Below are 24,598 nucleotides of genomic sequence, written 5' to 3' on the forward strand. Positions count from 1 at the left end.
TTGTTAATATTTGTAGCTCTTGTAAATTTTGAACACTTTATCAAATTACTAAGACATTCATACTACAATTAAATTTATCTTGGTCTTGTCTTGAAAAAAACCATGGTTAAAACAAGAGGTGGTTGTAGATCATCATCAAGATTTCACAGGATGTTGGTTCGAGCAGAGGCTACAACATGTCATAATACAACTCATCTTCGTGATTGTGTAACTCCTTCAGCATGTAGTGCTCTTGACATTTTTCAAATGAAACAGCTATCAACATTTGATGTTTCTTTAACTTGTATTAAAGGTTCCAATCATTCCATTGATCAGCCAGTCACTGTTAAGAAACGGGGAAAATTCCTGAAATGGAGTGAGGAAAATATGATGAGTGCAATTAAGCATGTCAGATCAGAGTCATCATCTTTATTTTGTAAGGCAGCAATATTGTACAATGTGCCACGTACAACACTGAGAGAGAGGATCTCTGGAAAAGTTGTTACTGAAGCAAAGTCAGGAAGAAAACCTACCCTACCATTTGCAATAGAAGAAAAACTTATTGATTATGCAAGCAATAGAGAATGGTTTTCCCCTTAAACCAGAATCCATATGGAATATGGATAAAACTGGTCTACAGCTTGATGTATAACCAAGAAAAGTGGTTTCACGAAAAGGCACAAAAACCCTCCATAGTCAAACGAGTGGAAATCAAGAATCAATCACTGTTACTGCATGTGTGAATGCACAGGGTAAGTTTATTCCACCTCAGGTTATAGTGAAGGGAAAGACATCCAGGTCTTTATTGGATTTTAACACAGAGTCCGCGCCACCGGGAACAAATTGGAGCTGGTCCGATAGTGGATGGACTAAACAAGATCTGATGTGTCAGTTTCATGGAATTATTACTTGTCGTTCAAATTTTGCAGATATATTTGCTTCAGCTTGGAAAAAAGAAATGACTCCTAGTAACATTACATCTGGATTCAAGTCGTGTGGAATTTATCCATTTAATCCTCAGGCTATTTCTAGTGATGCATATTTGCCAAACTATCTACATCCATTTGAGGATATTTCAGTTATTTCAACCGTTGATAACATTTCAATACCTGGTGCAGATAATGATCAAGTTGTTGAAAATCTGAATGTACATGAGAGTGCAGCAGATAGTGGACCTCTTATCAATGTTAATAATGTCACGACTCAGGATACATCACAATGCTTACAAATAATGGAAGCTGAAATAAATCCTGCTCAGTTGAAAAGTTATAACTAACACCCTATAAATAAAATTTCGCACAAATTTTAATTGCATTTATTATGTAATTTATTTCATGCACGCAAAAAACCTTTATAATTATTTGAAAGAAGATTTTATAATCTATTTAAATTTAATTTAATTAAGTTAAAAATATTATTTAAATTTTGAAAATAAAATGGTCAAAGTAAAGGACCTCGAAAAAATTATGGAAATTTTTTTCCAAAAAAACCGAGAAAAAGGTAAAGCGTTTGTTGCTAAGCAGTTTATGGAATGATGTTTATCCAGGTCAACTGCTAACAATAAAATCGTAAAATTGGAGAATGAATCTCTAAAAAGAAGAGTTGGAAGTGGTCGAATCGCTAAGGTAGCTACTAAAGAAAATATTCCAAAGATTGCTGGATTTTTTGAAAATAAGTCAAATAATTAAAGTCAAGGTGCTCCCAAAAAAAAAGTAGCTCAAGTTTTTAACTGTAGTCAAACTCGAATTTCCCAAGTATTAAAAACAATGACTAACATTCGAACTTTCAAAAAAACAAATCGTCCAGATCGTAGCCACCAGCTACAATCTGGACGATTGTTTTTTTGAAAGCTACGAAAATTATAAAAACTTGGTTTTGTTATGAATGATGAAAGCTATTTTACCTTAAACAACAGCACATTAGCTGGTAATGATAGGTTTTATGCCGCTGATCCTTCTCAATGTTCTGACCAATTAAGATACAATTTGCGTAAAAAGTACGAGGACAAGCACTTAGTTTCTTGTTGCATCAGCCCCCGTGAAATAAGCCCTCTTTATATTCATCAACGTAAGCAGGCAATTAACCAGTACACTTATAAAGAGATACTAGAAAAAACTTTACTTCCTCTAGTATCAGAATATTATAAAAAAGACAATGAGTTTATCTTCTGGCCAGATCTAGCTCGATCACATTAAGCAAAGTCGGTCATCGACTTTTTAAAATTGAAAAAAATCAAAGTTGTACCCAAAGATATAAACCCAGCTAACGTTCCAGTAGCATTGAAAATATAATTGAAAACATAATTGAAAACTTTTGGGATGATTTAAAACGGCTATCGTACGAGAATAATTGGAGAGCTGAGAATTTGGAAGAGCTGGAAGCAAGAATTAGATATTGTTATTCAAAGATGAATAAAGAAATTTTCCTTACTCAAATAAAACATCTTTCAAAATAACTTTATAATATTGCTAAATATGTTATTTGAAATAATTATTTTAATATATTTATAAACTACGTATACTAACAAATTAACAGTTGAAATATTAAATAATGAAAATTATTAGTTCTTAAAATATTGATTTTTAAATTTTGTCCAAAATTGGTGTTATCTGTTTGAAAACGGCTTTGATCTTGCTTGCGACAACGAGTTTGTGACCTGGTGTGCACTGAAACGTTTAGTTCTCAACAACATGTCAAAAAATATATCTTAACATCAAAATCAAGCATTAACAAAAGAAACAGAAATACTGAAATCAATTGTTCTTTGGTTAGTATTAGACTATTTTATTTTTGCTAATATTACTATGCAATAAAAATCATTAATTAAAACTTTAGCTAGCAACTTTGATGCTCATATTTTGTGTACAAATTGATAAAAATTCCGAATGAAGTATAAAATTTACTAACTTGTATTTCAATAGTATTATTTATTGTTTTCTTAGGAATTCCAATCATCAATTGTTCAAGAAAATAATTTTTCAGACTTCGATGCTTCTATGGACGCTGGTTAGGACGCTGGTTATGGACGATGTTTCTATGGACGCTGGAAAGGTTGCTGCTCTTCTAGAACAGTTACAAAATGGTGCTGAAGAAGATTACGCAATTCACAGTTTGCTACAAAGAAACGCTTTTATTTTAGAAGCAGAAATTGTTGTTCCTGATAAGTAGCTTGCATATTTGGTCAATCCAGTTGAAGGAAAAGGTTGATTTCATTGTGAATAGTTTTAGTAAGAGTCTTACTAAGCTAAAAGAAAATGAAATCTTAGAACCTCTTATAACGTCAAAATTAAAATCTGCTACAGTTTCAGATTTTCCATTTGCAAACTCATCCTAACCTGGTAAGTCAAGTGATCAATATTTTCATAGCAACAATGCAACTTTTGATAAATTTTAAAGTAATTTAAAATCTTTAAAATTATTTAAATATTAGTACTTTTATTAAATATATGTTTTTATATATGGGCAGGTGATGGAGATGATGATGTCTTGGCATATCCTAAGGCCACCGCACGGAAAAAGATAGCGAACAGACAAGGTCAGCTAAAATACTTCGTTTTAACTTCTCAAGAAGCATACTCAGCAACGCTGAAATATCACCAGGACAAAATCGAACATGAAAGAGAAAAATGCGAAAGAAAACAACTGCGACTTATCAATGCTGCTAAGCGACTCAAAGAAAAAGAAGAAAAAAAAGGATTGGCTGAGAAAAAAAAATTAGAAAATCGTGCCAATAAGTCTACAGCAACAAAAAAAAAAGAAGTTCAATTCACTATCATCTTTATTGCAAACAAGGATTGGTCCTGAGAACAATACTGACTAATATGTACTAAATATTTTAAAATCTTTTTCATATAATAAAAAATGCATACAATTTCGTATTATATATATAAAAACTTTTTTATTATTTTTATTTAAGAATACTCTAATGGTCTTATGTGCGTTAAGACCTAATGGTCTTATTAATTTTGTGATAAGACCTAATGGTCTTATCACAAAATACCGCCACTAGGGCATAAGCATTTAATGAATTGGTACGCCATTTCAAGCCTAACCGATAACATATAATTGCTTCGAACAGGATTCGAACTCGCAACCTTTGTATTACGAGTCCCATCCAGATCAGAGTCAGAATCCGGGGGGGGGGGTGAAAGTTTGCATTCACAAAAACCCCATGGTTTTTTACTTTTATAATTAAAATAGTGCAATTGAGCATAAAAATTAACTAACGAGATTTAATCTCAACAACCTGTTTTAGTATGGATGTAGGCGAGGTTTGAATAATTATTTAAATATTACTTTATTACAAATTGTTATATATTTTATTTTCATATTTTTCAATAAAAACTTTGTATAATATACGTATATAGTGTGGCTCTTGTAAATACGTACTCTTTAATTAATTTATTTTTTGTTTTTCTTTTTTACTTTTCTTTCAGTTTTCCTTGTTTACTTGATTATTACTCTTAACATGAATATTGTTCTTGAAGTATTTCTTAAACCAATCGTTATTTATTTTTACATTTATGATTTTCAATAAATAACTTGTAAAGTATAAATATATTATGTGGTTATTGTAAATACGTACAATTGGGGCTCGGTGATAAGACAAAATAATGTCTTCTACTTGCCCCGCTAGTATTTTTATTTATAAACTTTGAAATATTGTAAAAGTTATTAAACGGCGAAATAAACAAACAACCAAAGAAAAAAAAAAAACTTCAAATTTATATACATACTAAAATAACTTGATGGATTGTTATTAATGGTCAATGCTATATATATATATATATATATATATATATATATATATATATATATATATATATATATATATATATATATATATATATATATATATATATATATATATATATATATATATATATATATATATATATATCAGGCCCGTAGTAACCAGGGGGTCAGCAGAGGTATTTGCCCGCTTCCCCCCAATAATTTTAAAATTAAAAATTTTGAAGTAAGTTTTTAGAAAAAAGCAATTGATTACAAATTAAGATTTGAAAGAAAAAAAAATGATAAAAAAGAGATCTCCTATCCGTATTTTCGGCGTAAGTTCTTTTGACAAAAATTTTTGACCTACTATTATTTGACCTACCCAGTAGTATTGACTCCCCTCCCTACAGTGGCAGATCGGAGCTCAGGGCTATTTTTTTTGGAGAAAAAATTACTTAAAAAAAAAAAAAGGTCCCCAGCAGTGCTTCCCCCCCCCCCCCCTTCTCCTAAAAAAATGGAACTTTTGTTCCTACGATTCAAAACATATATATATATATATATATATATATATATATATATATATATATATATATATATATATATATATATATATATATATATATATTGAATCATACATGACTCAAAACAGTAAAACATTATTTCATCACAAGATAAAGTGAAAGTATTCAATATACAGAATGAAATCTTTTTAATTTATTTTTAAAAACAGAATAAGTTAGGTTAAGTTAAAGTTAAGCAAAACAATTTTTTTCCAGAGATCAGCCGTATGATAAGTGATACTTATCATACGGCTGATCTCTGATAGCAGATAAGTCATACTTCCACATATAAAACAAAGAAGAAATTTTTATATTCATTTAATTTGTATATACCGAGGATTTTCATTTTATTAAAAAATGTTGAGGAATGTGCGAACCAATCCGCAGAATTAATTAAACGAACCGCGTGTTTCTGACGGCGATAAAGACAAGTAACTTGCTTTGGTCAGTGCTTCCCCAGGCAATAACTCCATAATTTATATAACTATAAATAAAAGGTAACAAAGTTTAGTTAAATTATTTTTATCTAAATAAGCTTATGCCATATATAATGTTCTGAAGCTTATGCCATATATAATGTTCTGATTCATATATAATGTTCTGACTTTTTGAAACATTCGAGCAAACATAGTTAATATGGTGTTTCCATGTGATGTTATCGTCAATAAAAACGTTTAATTTCAATGTGATTAATAAGAATTTTTGGTAGATTTGGGGGTAGAGAACGTTTTTCGGAGAGCAGGTGGAAAAGAATCCATTTTGTTTTGCTAACATTTAATGTTATTACTTTTAAACCGTTTAGATATATTTTGAAGTTCTTTGTTCATCATGGAAAATAGTAGATAGATGTCATTGTTAGAGAGAAATAAGTTTGTGTCATCAGCAAAAATAATACTTAAAAAATTTGATGCTTTATGCAAGTCGTTGATATAAATTAAAAACAAAAGAGCGCCTAAGATGGAACCTTATGAAACACCACAGGAAACATTTAAAAAACTGTTTATAATTAAGTTCATTTCTGGAAACAAACTGTTTTCTGTTAGATAAATAACTTTAAAACCATTTAATAACTCTTTCATTTATTCCGTAATAATTAAGTTTATAAAGCAAAATATCTTGATCGACAGTATCAAATGCTTTTGAAAGATCGATAAAAATTTTTGATCTGAATTGATGCTTTTCAAAAGAATTAGAAATTTCACGTACCAACTGGATATTTGCAAGGTCAGAAATTTCACGTACCAACTGGATATTTGCAAGGTCATACTCTATTGTACATGACTCTCTCTGGATTTTTTGAAAATATAGATGAGGGGTAACATTTATTCAATAGCTGGTTATAAAAATTATTTTGCTGTTTACCAGTAAACAATCATCAATTGATCAAGAAGTCTTTTCTTGGAAAACTTCTAAAGTTAATCCACTATTTAAAGATAGTGACAAATCTAACATTAGTAATTACCGCCCTTAATAGAGCTAAGGCGGTAACTTTCTCTTTCCAAATCTTTGTACTTTTCCAACCAGACTTTATCATTTTCAAGTTGAAAAATTGATGGTCACTCGAATAGTCTGTTTATTGCAATTATATAAGATGTGACAAAAATAATTTTTTTTAATTTATTTTGGTGACAACTAAAATTTTTTTGTTTAATATTTTAAAGAGGATTTATTAAAAAAATTTGAAAAAATAAAAAAATTTGATTATAATAATTACCATAATTTTGAGATTGTTGTAAATATTTAACTGTTAAAGGCTGCTTAGATCAGTGACGGATCCAGGAATTTTTTGTTGGGAGAGATAGCATGTTGAAATATTTTTTTAAAAAGTACCGATGTGAACACATCGATACTTTTTCCAGTATTTTATTTACTTTTTTCTACAAATTAGTATATGAAAACAGGTGAAACAGTAATTGCAGGTGAAACTCAGCAAGTGCAACTTTCAAAAATCTAAGACAAGATAAAAACATTTAGAGGAATGTAAAACCGATTTTAAACAATTTGTTGTAAAACTTTCATCGACCTGTTTTTTTTTGGTATATTTAACTAAAGTGGTTTTAATAAATTGTAAATTTAATAAAATAAAATTTAAATCTTATAAGAATAGCCTTTATTTTATTTTTGATTGATTTAGTTTGACTTTCTTAACTGTTTGTGATTAAAGTTTTACTAACTTTACTTTTGCCAATTTTAAGGAAAATAAACGATAAAAACTTTTATTATAAAATAATTTAAATTTGAAGCTAAATTGTTTACTCTTTGTTTTAACAAAAATAATTCACTTCTAACAACGCTACAAGCGACCACGATTTAGTTCAAGAGTTAACGGAAATCAAAAAAGAAGTTCAAAAAGTAGGAAAATGGTTGACAGAAGACTTGAAAAGCTGTAGATTATCAGGAAACCATAAAGACGAAATTGAATTCCAAAACACCATTGGTTAGCAATTGGAGCAGGTCAACATCTACAATGCGTTTTTGGACCTTATCTAAAAGTGAAAAGGGAAAACATCATTTGAAGACCAAAAAACAACATTATTCTTTACAATTATGGGAAAAAAACCTTTACAGCAAGAAAACGGAATCAGGAATAAGAAATCGACAAGCACAGTAAAGAGCGTCAAACTTAGCATACGCTATCTTTGTCATAGATTTTATATATTGCTTTTATGAGAGGTCAGAAGTGAATGATAATCTGCGAAAAATTAAATTAGAGAGCTTAGCGTAATGCAAAATCATCAATATGGGATAAATCATCTGCAATAATTATTAATTTTAAACAACTGAGTTTAGATTGGATTCCGATTTGCCAGTCACTGCTATTCCTAAATGCCACAAAATAAAAATCAGATATACGATTGGCTTCCTGTTCAAAGCAAGCATGGCTTTTTGTTAAGACTAGAGTAAACATTTGTGCATTCGGCAAATAGACCCATTTTATAAAGAACAATATCAAGAAGATAATAAATAAAATTGAGTTACAACGCTGGAACAAGAATAGAATCTTGTGTGCACACAAGTTACGAGAAATAAAGACAACATGACACAGCAACTGCTGCTGTGTATTGTTAAATGTCTTCAAATTGATTGCTGCTGTGTAATATTTTTTTAAATGTCTTCAAATTGATTCAAAAAAAGAACATTTATAATTTTTATAACTTGTCTTGTTTTCAAGTGTTTTTTTTTTAATAAGTCTATTATTCAAACGCTATTTTTTATTTTTTATTTTTTTTGTTGATTTGAGAATACTCTATTTTATCCAAGGATTTAATAACTTTTTATGTTTTGACTAATTTTGTATGCTCCGGAAACACTTTGTTATAAATCATTATAACTTATTAAAAGTATATTATATACTTTACTACCCAAGCAAAATTATACGTACTAAATTAGTATTTGCGCAAAATAATACGTAAGATACCTAAACTTACGTATATATGACGTATTAAATAGTACGTATCTTTTAATCCGTATGTTTACGAATTAATACGAATTTAAACTAAAAATAATATCCAAAAGGTTAAAATACGTACTTTTTCGTATTTTAAAATACTTTACAAAATTTATTCGCGGTTAAATATGGTAGCAAAACATTTCAAAGGTTTTTTTTTTTATAAATGAGATAAATGACTCGAGGCGTGTGATTTTTTTTCAGCAATCACCACTATATTATATCAGTTATATAAACTAAAATATACAGTGATAAGTATACTATATTATTGATTATTTAATCAAGTAATGTTTCATTTTTATTAATTTAATTTAATATTTAACTTATATATTTAATATTTTAAATTAATATTTAACTGAAATTTTAAGGCAATTTTTAATATAAAACGATCCGTGTCATTAGAGGTTTTGATTTAGTTCAACTAGTATTACGTATAATTATAATTTTAATTTTCATCATTGTAATAATAACCATAGTATTATATGATATATAGAGTAAAGAAGGGTAATAAGATCTGCGGGGCATTAGGAGCTTATAGCTATATAATATATATACTATACTATTATCTATTATATTATTATATTATCAATTATATTATTTATTATATTATCTATTTTATTATCTTATAGCTATATAATGTATAGTTACAGTATTATATATATATATATATATATATATATATATATATATATATATATATATATATATATATATATATATATTACCATATGTTTTATATCTATATATTATATATATATATATATATATATATTTATATATATATATATATATATATATATATATATATATATATATATATATATATATATATATATATATATATAGATATATATAGATATATATAGATATATATAGATAGATATTCAAATTTGTCCTGGATAATCTATATTTTACGTATGAAAGCGCAGTTCTCCTACGTAAATACCTGCACAAATGTCTACCCTAATGTAGATGTTTTATTTGCACATTCTTATTTTACTATAATTCTATATCAAATGTCTTCCTCAAGAAATAAACGTAGAAAAGTTGCCATTGCAGTTAGTAATTTCTTGAATATCAAAAACGGTTTGTTTTATCATAAATTTTATGTTTTCACAAAATCCTTTTTATTTATCAATTATAATATTTATATTAGTCATTGCCTATGTTGTTTATATTATTTATTACATTATATATTCTGTTTAGTTATGATTTGAATTGTTGTTTAATTTTAATTTTAGGATATCAAGATGACGATTTACATTTGGAGAAATCCGAAAACTTAAATGTACATTCTGATTGTTTTGATTTTGAACCTGTTTCATTGCACGAAGAATATAATGGAGATTATGAATCTCCTTTATATTCTTCGTGCAATGAAGTTTCTACCAGCAGTGATTCTTGTGACGAAAACCCAAGTGAATTTGAGTTGCAAATTAAGTTACGCGACTGTGCGATTGAAAACAATATACCTTATGCAACAATGGACAAACTGTTATGTATTTTAAAACCTTATCATCCTCACCTACCAAAGTGTTCAAAAACATTATTAAATTCAAAACCTGCAACAATTAGAATTGTAACTAATGGTGAATTTTTTTATATTGGTGTTGAACCTTTTCTTCAAACATTGAGTGTGTCTAACCCATCAATTATCTGTTTGCAATTTAATATTGATGGTCTTCCAATCTATCACAATTCAGAAATATCATTTTGGCCAATTCTGGTAAAAAAAGTTAACGATTCATTGTCACCAAAAGTTGTTGCTATTTTTAGTGGAAGGGGAAAACCAAATTTACAAGAGTTTTTTTCCGAATTTGTGACTGAGATAAATCATCTTAAAAGCAATGGTGTTATAATTAACTCACACTTGTTCAATATTGATATAACTAATATTGTATGTGATGCCCCTGCACGTGCATTTATTAAGTGCATAAAGTATCATTCAGGATATTCCAGCTGTGACAAGTGCACTGTAGAGGGTGAATGGCTAAACAAGGTTGTATTTTTAGAAACAGATGCACCCCTGAGAACATTAGAAAGTTTTGTTTCTAGAGAAGACGATAGTCATCATAACGGTGTGACACCTTTGTTAGGAATTCCTATTCATCCAATTAATAGTTTTCCAAATGACTATATGCATTCTCTCTGTCTGGGGGTAGTACGAAAACTTCTAAGTTTTTTGTCTTCTGGACCATTCAGTGTTAAACTATCTTCGCAATCACTAAAAACAATATCAGCTCGATTAATTCATGTTTCATCATTCTTTCCATCAGATTTTAACAGAAGGCCTCGTTCATTGGAGAGTATGAATAAGTGGAAGGCAACAGAATTTCGATCATTTCTCCTTTATTCAGGGCCTATTGTTTTGTGTGATATTCTTAGTAAACCAGTTTATGAACATTTTCTTATTCTACATAGTTCCATATTTCTATTATGTAGATCACAAGAGCATGAAGTTATTAAATATTGTGGCGAGTTGCTAAAAATATTTGTTACAAAGGCTGTTGCCTTGTATGGCAAATCATTTATGTCATATAATGTGCATTCTCCTATACATCTGCATAATGATTGTTTACAATTTGGACCTCTTGGCAATTTTTGTGCTTTTCCCTTTGAAAATGCTCTTGGTCATTTAAAATGAAGAATTCGAAGTGGATATTTGCCGCTTCAGCAAGTAGCTTCTAGTCTTTCTGATAACAAATCTGAACATTCTAGGAAAGTTCACACAGATGGAGTTTCCCTTCAACATTGTAGCGGGCCTTTACCAAATCTTTGTAATTTTTTGCAATATAAAGTGTGCCATTACAATAATCAAAGGTTTTCAAGCGGTTTGCGTGATAGTTCCGTAATGGTAGGACAAAAGTGCTATCAAATAGTTAACATCTTACAAGAAGACTTAAAAAGCCCATTATTCTTAGCCAGGTGTTTTACTGTGCAAACAAACTTTTATGACGTGCCACTTGCAAGTTCAAAATTATCTATTTTTAAAGTTAGTTGTCTTAGTGACACTTTACATACAATTCCGTTTTCTGATATTGTTATTAAATGTTGTTGTCTCCCATACTCTTCTTCCTTTGTTGTAATTCCATTATCAGAGATTTAAGTTCTTATTATATTTAAGAATTCTATATACTTTTTCAAATAAGATAATAAATTTATATTATACTGTATTTGTAGTTTGTTCTGTGTGTATTTATGATATACAGCATGTATTTTTGATTGTTATATTTATTTATACATTTCTTACAATTGCTTTAATTTATTTGGACAGCTTTTTAAATATATATTGTAAAGTTATGAACTACATTTACACATTTTATTGTTTCTTTGTTTTGAAGTTTAAATTTGCATAATGTTAGTTCTTAAAGTATATTTGAACGCTGTTTAGCAGCATGAATTTGTATTACTCTTATATGGTAAATAGTAGGTAAACAATAATAGGTCTTATATGGTAATTAACTATTTTTTTATATTCATTTATTTAAATTAAGCAATTTTTTTTTTGAATATTATGTATTTGAAATTTTTGTTTATTACAGATGTCTTATTCAGTAGTTATTTTTAATATTGATAATGAAGTGGCAACAGTGTCCAGTAAATGGTTTAAAGATTCAGGATGCGTTTTGTGGCCCAACTGTAGAGTAGGGAAGAAATTGCAAAATATGTTACTAAACCATGAAGTGCCAGGTGCTGACTGGATTTCCTATGAAGTACGAGTATTGTCCAGTAACATCTGTAGGTATTTTTACTGAGAGTATGCATTTCAACTGACATTTCAAGAAGAAAAGTTTTCTTTTTTTTTAATTATTAAACAGTTTAATTTAATATCTTTATAATTTTATTTTTGTAGTAACTCTCAAATCAGCAAGGGCAAAGGAGCGACTAGCTGAGGAAACTTCTGACCTTAGTTCGGCTGAAGATGGTAGCAGAATTATATATGCCCCTAGCAGATTTAACAGTCAGGAATATTGTCAACCACCATCCAAAATCAGCAAAATAACTTCAAATAGCCATACCACTTCCTATTTAAACAACCCTTTGATTACTCATACACCGTCATTAGTTTCTCATCCATCCTTAAATCAAACTTCAGCATCGTTTTCTAGTAAGCTAATTGTTTTATTTTGTTAAACAAGAACAGGCTATGTTGACTGATTAATCAGCATATAGCATTTTTTATATCTGCATATAGCATTTTTTATATCTACATATAGGAATATGTTTGATTTGCATATAGGAATATGTTTGATTTGTATAACTTTTATATAACTAATCAATACTAACAAAAGTTTTTTTTAGATGATGATCATTGCATATTTGATACGCAGGAGTTTTTACGACCCTTAGCCAAAGTTAGAAAATTTAGTTCTAACTGCCAAACCACTTCATCTAATAACTATCCTTCATTTCCAGATAACTCAGCACTAGTTCCTGATTTTTCAATTTCAAACTCTGTTCAAACTCCAACACCAATCTCTTGTGAGTTACTTAATTTTATTCTGTTGAAGATTATTCTTTAAAATATATTGAGTAATGGCTTTTTGCTATAATTCCTAATTATACTGAAGATTTTTGTGATTATTAAATATTTTTGTTTTATGGCTTGTTTTATAACATATAAGACAGTTTAATCTTTTATCATTATTAATCACAATCTTAATTTAGTTCTCGTTAATTATAATAAGTAAAATCTAATATTTTACATAATAAAATACAAACTATTTCTCCATCTGCATTTACCGGTTTAGGAATGGTTTTATAATTTGCTCTGGATCTGATGTTACGTTACCGGACTGTTTTAATTTTTTTTAGATTATATTCCTTGTGCCCATCATTGTACGCATGTTGTTACGTGGTTTGAGAAATTATTTAAAGAAATACAACAAATGCGTGCAGAACAAAATGTGATAAATCATCGTTTAGATCAACAATGTCAAAATGAGCATCAGCATGCAGATAGCAATTTTTTGAATTGTCTTCCACTTGGGAGTGAAGTTGATTTTGAACGGTTCGGTATAGAGATAGATGGTGACAATGGAAAAAGAACTACTCTGGTAAGTAAACTCTTGTGATATTTCCATTAGGTATTCTATAGATGAAATATTTATTTTCATTATATATTTTGTCATTATATTTTTTATTTTCATTATATATTTATTTTGGATTTGTATAAAATTATCTTTTAAATGTTAATGTAAAGCAAAATGTACAAACGGATAATTTCTAATTGTTGTTCCTGTTTAGATACGTTACTTGCGGAAGAGGTCGGACTCAAATGTCAACAAGACCATACTAAATTTATTGAGAAGTGTACTAAAAGACAATGTTCTCAGTTGCTATTCTAGAGATGGAAAACGCGATAAAAAAAGTTTTTCTTCAATAAAGGGAAACTTTGTTTCCATAATTCAAGGTCAATATATTTAATATATATGAAAATTACAATTATTACTATGTATAAATTATATATTATCTTATTTATAGTTATATATTACCTTATATGAATCATTAAATGTATGTGTATATATATATATATATATATATATATATATATATATATATATATATATATATATATATATATATATATATATATATATATATATATATATATATATGTATATATATATATATATATACATCTGCATGTATAGGTAAGCAAAATGGGATAAAATTGCTTACCTTTCTTTTAGTAACATTTAGTAGATAAAGAAGAGGGAAAAAGAAGAATAATAAAATAAATTGATCCCTGGGATCAATTAAAGATAATTTTTTGAGACCCTATTTAATGTCTTTTGAATATGATTAGCCCAAAAAAATTTAATACATGTAATTTAGATGTTGTTATGAAAGTTCATAAAGGTGTGTCGTTGGTCCAAATAAATGTTGCGATTTCGGAACAATTAAAGAGACTCAATCAAAGAAATCGAAATTCTAAGTCTACAACAGCTGAAGTAACTACACCAGAAATTCTTGAGTTTGATTAAAAACCAATTATTTTATTAATTTGAAAATAAATTGTTAAAATATAAAGTCTTTTTTATTGTTAAGAAGACTTATAAGTTCAAAAAATATTAGCATATGATATGTTTATTTATGGGAATATGTTTGATTTTTGTCATGGCTACTAACATAATTTGTTAATATTTATTTCAGATGATGTTCATAACATATTTAACAATCAAGAGTTTTTGCAACAAACCATGTTTTAATAAAACATGTCACATAACAAAACAGTAACATTTTAGTTCAATAAAATAATAACATTTATATTTTTTTCATTTATTTTATATTTATCATAATAAGTATTTTTAATATAAAATATAAAATTTTATTCTTTATTTTACAGGTGGGTAATATTTTTGTTTTATTTTGAAACGAGAACATCATGTGCTCTGCATATGATGTTCTCGTTTTAACAAAAAGTGTACAATTTTTTAGATGTTTCTTATTAACATCATTGTAAGAAGTTGTTTTTTCACAGTTGTTTAGTTTGTTTGCTTAAGTTCATTAAATAATTTATTTTATTATGACTGGAAAATTATTTAAAAAAATACAGCAATGAAAATCAACATCTAGTAGCACTTCTTTGAATTATCTTTACATTGGAATAATGTTAATTATGATTGGTACGGAGATAGGATGCATACAATGGAAAACGAACTGTTGTTATGTAAGTTTTTATAAAGTTTAGTCTTTCTGAGGGCCTAATTAAAAAAAAGATATTTAACCTGCTTGGTTCAGGACAATTTTTTTTATATAGGTATATATATTTAAAAAATTAGTTAAAAGTAGTAAATAAACAGCTTTAAAAAAATTATTTTACTACAATAATGAACAGACACTAAACAAACATATGGTTATATACTTAGCTGTAGGTAGTATGTTTAACTGTACATAGTATGTTTTTGTTTTGTTATTTATGTTATTGTTTATGTTATTTATGATTTGTAGAAGAGGTTAAACAACAAGATGTAATTCAAGATAAAAACATTTAGTTTATGATATTTTTATATTTACTTATGTATTAGTTTGTGTATTTGACGTATTATTGCCACACAAGACATATCTTTTGTTGGGTAGTAATATACGTTTGGGATGAGAACATTCTTGAGACCCTGTAATAGTTCTTTAAATATTATTGCTTATTTTTGTTGTTGGCACATTTAGATACTGTTTGGTATTTTTTTAGAAACTATTTGTACGTTTAGATATTGTTTCAAAAGTTCTTAAAGACGTGTTAATCGTGCAAGTAAACGATGCTGTTAAAGCAGTTTATCTGAGCTGTTAAAGAAACTTAATCAAATGACTCGAAATTCTTTTCTTAGAGCAGCCGAAGCAACGATACTCGAAATAAAGTAATAAACTTTGAAATAAAATTAAAAAAAAAAAATTGTCTTATTTGTTATATATAGCTTATAAATTTAATTGTCGAAGTTACGTAAATAATGGTTAAAAAAAGTTCTATTAAGATAGGTATTTAAAACAACCTATAGTACAGTAAATAATACGAAAAAAACAAATAAATACGTATTAATACGTTCAAAAGATACGTATTTAAAACACCCAATCAGCGGCCAAAAGTACCGTAAATAATACGAAAATAAAATACGAATAAATACGTATTAATACGTTCAAAAGATACGTATTTAAAAATCCCAATCAGCGGCCATAAGTACCGTAAATAATACGAAAAAAAAAAAAACGAAAAAATACGTATTAAATACGTATAATTTTGCTTGGGTAGCAGTTAAAATTTTCAATGATTGATGAGTTCAATTTACAAATGATAAAAGGTTATAAAATCAACTGATAGAAAACGACTGACTGCATAGCATTACAACTCTGGAAAGAGAACAACCGTGAACATTTTGTCCGTTAAGAAAATTTGATGCACGCCAGATATGATAGCCACTTTTGATTTATGAGATTACGTAAATAGAGGATATGTATGGCAAAGGTATTTATAATACTTAAATAAAACAAGTACTTTAACTGCATGTGCATTATACTTACAACCGCATAAATTGCATAAACACTGTAACAACAATTGGCTCACATCCACACTACCTCATAAATCGAGTGTGACTGTAATTTAATAACATGAGTTCCATGTCAAATTTTCTTGTCTTCCAACAATCAAACTGATTGCTAGAAAGTACTTTTTTTTTCTGCTACCATTACTGCCAATAAAAGAGTGTTTTTATTGTGTGGATTGGTGACCAGTGAACGCAGGGTTTGGGTAAACTTAGAAATATTAGAAATGCTGACATTTGTTGATTACAAAATACAGCCTTTACGCTGTATACGAAATAAGTTCAATACCCATTTCTATTTGTTTACATATGTCAGCATTAACGCGTTATGAGGTTTTAATGCACAGCTATATGTTACTATAGGTCAAACATTGAAAATTTTAAATACTAAGATTTTAACACCAAGTTTTTGCACAATTGGTTTTAAATAAAACTGCTTTTTTTTTTTCTTTTTCAATTTTTATTATAGATGCCCCAAGAAGTCCTTACTGTCTTACCACAGAGCATTGCGGAAAAGAATTTGAAAGAAAGTTTATGCCTCCTTCCTTACCGATGTTATCAAACTTGCCCAGAGAAGGCGTTGAGCCACGGATCTCTAGCTTCTGAGGCAAACGCGCTAAGCACTGCGCTGAGGCTGTTTGTATAATTAAAAAACTTTTGTGTAAGCTGCTTATTATCATGCAATACTGAAAGCAAATATTCAATTATTTTTACTTTTCTTAAATACTTTTATGGTTATCCCTGCCAAACCCCGATGCATCGCATTTTCTCAAAAAACACGTTTTCAAAATACTTCTAATAAATTTCTCATACTATAGTTCCTGATATATGTCCAATGGTTTTATAAAATTGTTTTTATAATTATAAATAATAATATTAAGTATTGTTTAGAAAGAAAAAAATATTGTACATTTTATATTTTTTTAAACTGTGGAACTATTTTATCATTCTGTGGCAAAATCACCCCACAATATTTTACTTGGACAAAAACCTATTTAAAATATATACCACGAACGCCAGTTAAAGAGTTCTAGCAATATTATGAAGCTCTCACCTTAGCAATTATTCTAATATGTAGTTTCAATCAATTCCACAAAACTAATAATAATGCCACTTGGAGCAAGGGTGACACAATAATATCAATTAATAATATTAAACAGAAAAATTTAAAATTTACAGCAACCAATCAAATTAGACGACAACTATGGTCAATCAATAGTTATAAGCTTAAATTTTAATATTAACATCACTCATTTGCCATCAACTTTATTATAAAGATGATGTCAAATGAGCGATATTTTAGCGACTTGATTTAAAAAAAGAGAGTAATTAACCAATCACTGTTGAGATCCTAACGCAAATAATTAAACTTAATTTTTTTTAATGCATAAATAGAACTCTAAATACAAATTGCAACCGTTTAATAAAAATTAATAAATATGTAAAGGAAGAAATTTATATAACTTTTAAATCGTCGCATACCAATCCAAAATCGTCCGTTGCATTGGAGAGATTTTTTTAATATCCTTTTTGTATATTTATATATTTTTTATATATTAAAAACAAAAATAATTAAGAATTTATTAATTAATTAAAGGAATTTAATTTCTTAATTAATTAAAGATCAATTAATTAAGAAATTAAGTTCCTCCTTTTTATTACTTAATAACTTTTGAACGCTAGATGATTTTTTTCTCAAGTTTCAAATACATTTATAAATTTTAATTTTGAGAATAGAATTTTTTTTAAAGTATATTCTTAAATTTAAAACTTTTTCATTTCAAATACTTGTTAATGATTTGGCATACTCAATTAGCTCAAAAATTACATAAGCCGACGAAAATGTCAATATGAGGACGTTATTTTTTTAAACATTTTAGTAAATCGTTGTACAATAAAATCATTAACATTCAAATAATAAAATCATACAATAAGAACTAAGTATAAGATAATATAGTTATACAGGTATTTAATTTTTAAAAAGAACGCGGAGACCCGCAGAAAACCATCAGGTCTTGTCATCGAGAACCGCTCGTATTTAACAATCTCAATAAATCAAAAATCAAACATAGCTGTATATCCCTTTAAAAAACTTGACAGCATAAATACATCAAGTAATACATCAAATTTTTAAACGTTTGAAAGTAAAGAAAAATATTATCAAGAGACAAATAAATTTCTTTAGGCTTTTTCTTAAATGAGAGGTAACTTCTTTCGAGAGAAAAATAAAAATGTTTTAAAATTATTTTATTTCATGAAATCAATGTTTGTTTTACCAAAATTAGTTTGATAAAATGGTTGCCGAATTAAATTGTCATTTCTAAAATTGTATTTATTTTTATCTTTCAAGATATATGGTAGATTAGGGTAATATGAGCACCTTCAGCGAAAATTGGAATATTTTCAAAAATAATTATGCTGGATCTAAAACTTTTGCGAATACACAATTTTCAGGGATCCCTACTCATGATCCACTTAGACATATGGGCACCCAAATTTTTTCTGAAAAATACAGAGGTTTTAAAAAAGTAGCAAAAGTGCTTCTATTACCCAGACCACTTGATAATTTGAGCACTTTGTATTAGCTCAAAAAAATAACATTAATTAAGTAAAAAATACCAACCAGACAATTAGAACTAACTTTTAGAATATAATGATTTGTTATAAACAAAACTTAACATTAAAAGATCAAATTTTAACCCACTTTTTGTTGAAACAATACTATTATGTTTTCCGCAAAAAAAAAAAAAAAAAGTATTTTTTCAATTTTATTAACTTAAACCTTTGAACAATAAAAATTCAAGTTTTTTGAATTTAAATTACAGAAAAATATTTATTATTGTTAAAATTAAAATTTTTTACTATGTTTTTTTTTTATTCAAAAGCAATTAAAATCACTGCTATTTTAGGACTTTAAACTAGGTAATTTGAGCATTTATTTATTTTTTTATTTATTTATTTATTTTTGTCAAGCAACTATTTACAATTAAAGATGATTTTCGACATATAAAATATTTAAAAATATTATATACAAAATGCACTTTATCATATATAGTAGTTTCAAGACTGGAGAACCTGTAGAAGATAAAATCTTATCATCATTAACCTTTGATAATAAAAAAGACAGTAAAAGTTTATTGTTAAAAAAAATCAAGTAAGGAATCTTGATTGACAATTAGTTCAATTATGTTCTTTTTGAATTTTTGAGAGGTATTGGCTTCTCTTAGTTTACAACTCATGCTTGTAAAATGGTTCCATAGCATTGGGCCACGATAGGAAATGGCAAAGCTCGTAAGTTTTGATATAGGGAAAGGTTTTTTATAATTTCCGCTTGATCGAGTGTTGTATCGGTTTGATATTTTAGGAAAAATATTTTCGAACACCTTCGGAGTTTTTTTAAACTGATGTTGGAACATAAATTGTGTGATTTTGAATACATTTATTTCATAAATATCAAGTGCCCTCATACTTTTTATGCATGCTCACATTACACAAAAATGGCATCTTTAAATAAAGTCAAAACTAAATGTTTCTAGGCATTGTTTTTCTAACAAAAATGAATTTTTAACTTACAAGTATTTTATTATGAAAAAATTAATTTCATTATCTTAGCACCAGAATTTCGCGCCACAAATTTGTTCATGCGTGATGATATTATTATCACAACGCAAAAAATTTAACAGCGTTTTAATTAGATGATAGCCGCTAATTACTGCATATAAATTTACGCTAATTATACTGATTCCTATTATCACTACATAAAGTCGATTCGAAAAATGCAAAGCAACTTTAACTTCACTGCTTAATCTAAGAAATCTTTAAGTATGCTCATATTACCCTAATCTAGCCTACATCATTTGAGGGTTCATATGAGTCGATTTGGGTTTCCAATCGGTTTTAACCGATAACCGAAAACCGCAGTTTTTTGTCAAAACCGATAAAAATGAAATCAAATTTGTTAGTAATTAAATTTTTATTTTGTCATTAAGAGCCATTGTCTGAGTAATCTAGGCAAAGTAAGCAAATTCTGGAAGTGATGTCTTCATAATGTCCTCATTTTCATATATTTTGTAAAAGACAATAAAAGTAGGCCACTGGTAATTTTTTTTTCAAAAATAGCTGTTTATTTTGGAGATATTGGGTCCCAAAATTTGGCCCATTTTGTGAAAGAATTTGCGCATGGAATGTAAATGCTACTTTGTGGGGCAATTTTAGCAACATGAATGTGCCAGACACATTTTAATTTCTGAAAATCCGGGTAGATTTCTACAGTAAAAATAAACATTTAACATGGTTACATTGTTGGTTGGCTTGAAATCATGATCCAAAACCACTAAATTTGAAACTTTACTCTAACTTTGAGCTCTAATATCTGATATTACTTGCACGTAGTTTTGATATTATCGTAGTTTTGATATTTATCTGATATTACTTGCACGTACTAATACTACTTGCACGTAGTTTTCGTAGGTGTTTTTGAAAGAAACTAAGGCATACATTGATTAATTTAAAAAAATCATGTGCATGCTAGGACCTGGAAAAGAGTAACCTGCCAAAAGTCAATTTTTGCGTTCAACGCGCTATAACCTTGGCCATAGGTCTGCCATGAAAAGTATAAGTTATTTAATTTCTTTATACATGCTTCTTCTAATGTCTGAAAAAAAATCCATGTGCTCGGGTAATGAAAAGGCTACAAAAGTCCTAGAAGTAAACTTATTTCGCCAATTTTTAACTAAAAAATACCCTAGCAACGGTATAGATATACTTAGCAACGGCTACTTTACAGCCTTAACTATTAGTTGTGTTATTATAAATTTTGATTTAAGACACTTTTTTATCGGAACAGTAACAAAGTTCTTGATAAAAACTAGTTTTTTAACTCTGTCAATGAAAGAAAGAACCGTTAAACTTTAAGATCAAAGTTTTTTCCACTAACAAATTGATGGGAAATACAGTTTTCTAAGAATTATAAACAAAAAATTTTTTTTGAGAAGTTTATTAATGGCCAATCTGAATTTCCACGTTGTCAATATTATCTTTTGAGAGAGATTAATCTTCTCTTTGATTAGTTGGTGTTGGAGCATCAATCCTACAAACAACGTCAAGAGATGAGTATTAGAGAATATTTTTTTGGTTAATCGTTTGAAGCAGTTCTTTTCAGGTGCAGCAGAATACTCTATACAAGAAACATATATATCATCATCATTGACCTTATGTTTGAGGTAAAGACAAAGTAACGTCTAATCATTGCTGCTTCCTAAATATTCCTTAAAACAAGTCTATATGGTTTATAAACCAATTTTGTATTTCAATCCAATAGATCTCAATACACATAAACACAATGTTATAGTGTTATACCTTCTTACATTTTGAATAATTGCGGGATACCATTGCATAAAGTATGGAACAATAATCTAATCACCAATTTGAAAATCAGCTACAAACTCTTTTGCAATCAACTGAATACCGTCGCTTAAATCATTTTGTTCATTTTCATGTGTATCTCTCACTTCATCAGTTTCGTTAACCTCTTCACAAAAAGTGGTTATCAACCTTCTTGTTCTTTTTTGAAAAGAACAAAAAGGTTGGTAACAACTTTTTGTGAGAAAAGAAAAAAAGTCACATTTTTTATCATAAACATACTTTGGGTATTTGTAAATATACAACTTAATTTACTTACCTAGAAAATAATGATCGAATTTGTTGAGTTATCACATTTGGCTTTAACAATGTTCTCAGAAGCTGGTGAACTTGATCTGGAATCATTTTCTTCCCACGTTCTTCTCCAACCATAAATATCTGTATTAGCAATGTTTTTTCCTTTGAAGAATATTTAAATACTTTTCTTTTTGGTAATGCCCATCCAGTGATGTTTATAAAGCTTTCAATCCAATATTTAATAATAGAATGGGATAATAGCAGATAGTCAGAAGAATTAAGGTTCGAACTTAGGTTCATTTTGTTGACATAGGAAAGTCTTGTTCTGTCTACCATAGATTTTGCCACAGATCGAGAAGTGTGGTTTTCTGAAAGCATGTGTTCTGCAAATAATTCAGTATCATAAAATGATTCAGCCTAACAAATTTGTGTACAAAACTTAAAAGTGTTAAAACTTCTATTGACACGTTTTTTTTAGCACAGTCAATGGATTGTCAATCTTCAGCAGCTATAGTGGGTTGATTTAGGTTTGAATCTATATCTGAAAGGGCAAAAGAAGTAAAGTGACTATGTAAAGTGGAATTTTAACTATATTTGGAAGGATAACTACTTTTCAGATGTCTTTTACACTTTTCAAGGTAGTTACTAATGTTTTTATACTTCCACTTTTCAGAAATAGCAATCAAAATTTGAAATATTCATGCAAGCTGCTGAAACATCATCAAGACCAGCCATAGTTTTCCTTTTAGAAGGTTTAATTCTACGAGGAATTCTCCATAAAGAAGTATCTGACATAGGGAGATAATTAGTTTCTTGGCAAACTTCTTTGTAAAATGTGATTGTATGGCTAAACTTCATCATTAAAATGGCATTAGCCACTTTTTGTATCTCTCCATAATACTTCATTTTATTTTCTCAATAAGCTACACCTTGCAGCAAACCTCAAGAAAACATAAATTCCGAAAAATGTTCTATTTTTTTCTGAGGCATTCGGAATATGTTTACCTTTTTCTTTCTTTGGTATTAGAATTCCTTTGGTTTCTTTTTTTGACTTGCGTGCTTTTTCTATTTGATGTTTTTTGCAATCAAAAGATTTTCATTAATGTTTCTTTACTTGTTATGAATAATAACTGAAAACAAAAGAATTTGTTCTAAAGAATCGCTTTCTTGAAACATCTTAACTGGTACAACAAAGTCTTCTGGAACCAGTTGAGTTGAAGCATTTTCATCCTCATTGTGTAACACTTGAGAAATCAATGCCTCTGATTGACCAGGTGCAATTGCTTCAGTGAATATCTTTTCAAGCTACATTTTAAATTTTTCAAATTTCTTCTTAACTTTCTATTTTGCTCCTAGGGCTAAGTCTTCTATTCGCTTTTGCTTTATCTGAAAAGACAGTGGACTTGCTCCAAATGTTTCACACAAAAAGCTAGCTGCTTATTTTGATTCTTCAATAGTTTCATCAGGAAAAATGATCAAAAACAGGAAGTGGTAAAATCTTTTCATTATTAGCAGCAAAGGTGTTCAAAGAGATGGATCAAACTTTTGGTGCACCTATACCAATTTGAAATTCATGTCTTGGGTATTGAAAACTGTTTGGCTGCTTCCAGCCTATACCCAAAGCAAAACGATGGTTTTCACATAATGAGTTGTAGCATGAAAGATAAGTTTGTAATCGGCTTTCAATCAGGGTTTTTTCATTTCACTAGTTTGTTGGTGGTAATTATAAAACAGGAATATTACATTTTTCATCCATGGAGTAGGAAATTCTGTTTCTTTTAATAAAAAAGCAAATATTATTATTATATTATTCATACCTTTAAAGCTTGTAAATGATTAATCACGCCAGCAGTCAATTCATTAACTTAAAACATTCCATCTTTGTTCAAACGCTTATAAATACCTATTTCTTATAGAGACTGACTTTATTCTTGCTCTCTAACACATTTTATTTATTCATACTTGTTTATTGACTAAAAATAAACATATGCAGTTTTTACTAACAAATTTCAATTCTTCTATTGAAAACTGCAACAGTTAATATTTTGTCATCAAAGTGAATGTCATGATAGAAATTTATGTTATGTAACTCAAGTAAAGCATGGTATGCACCAAGTAGTCATTAACACAAACATCACACCAAATTGGCAGTCATTTCGTCCCCGCAGTATTATCTTTTTCTA

General features: G+C 28.2%; 1 protein-coding gene across 1 annotated transcript; it reads left to right on the top strand.

Moving 5' to 3' along the window:
* Positions 1-12,263: 12,263 nt before the first annotated feature.
* On the top strand, positions 12,264-14,801 carry LOC136079564 (uncharacterized). The gene is made up of 6 exons (XM_065795451.1): positions 12,264-12,459; positions 12,575-12,829; positions 13,024-13,203; positions 13,537-13,778; positions 13,969-14,134; positions 14,560-14,801. The coding sequence occupies exons 1-6, from the start codon at positions 12,264-12,266 to the stop codon at positions 14,706-14,708; spliced, it is 1,188 nt and encodes a 395-aa protein (XP_065651523.1). The 3' UTR covers positions 14,709-14,801.
* The last annotated feature ends 9,797 nt before the right edge of the window (positions 14,802-24,598 follow it).

Source organism: Hydra vulgaris, chromosome 04 (genome assembly GCF_038396675.1).
Source record: "Hydra vulgaris chromosome 04, alternate assembly HydraT2T_AEP".
Classification (NCBI taxonomy): Eukaryota; Metazoa; Cnidaria; class Hydrozoa; order Anthoathecata; family Hydridae; genus Hydra; species Hydra vulgaris.

Excerpts from the sequence above, each read along its gene's own strand:
- LOC136079564 (XM_065795451.1), top strand. The coding sequence starts at position 12,264 with ATGTCTTATTCAGTAGTTATTTTTAATATTGATAATGAAGTGGCAACA. Across the intron at positions 12,460-12,574 it reads AGTATTGTCCAGTAACATCT|TAACTCTCAAATCAGCAAGG; the intron begins GTAGGTATTTTT and ends TTATTTTTGTAG. Across the intron at positions 12,830-13,023 it reads AACTTCAGCATCGTTTTCTA|ATGATGATCATTGCATATTT; the intron begins GTAAGCTAATTG and ends AGTTTTTTTTAG.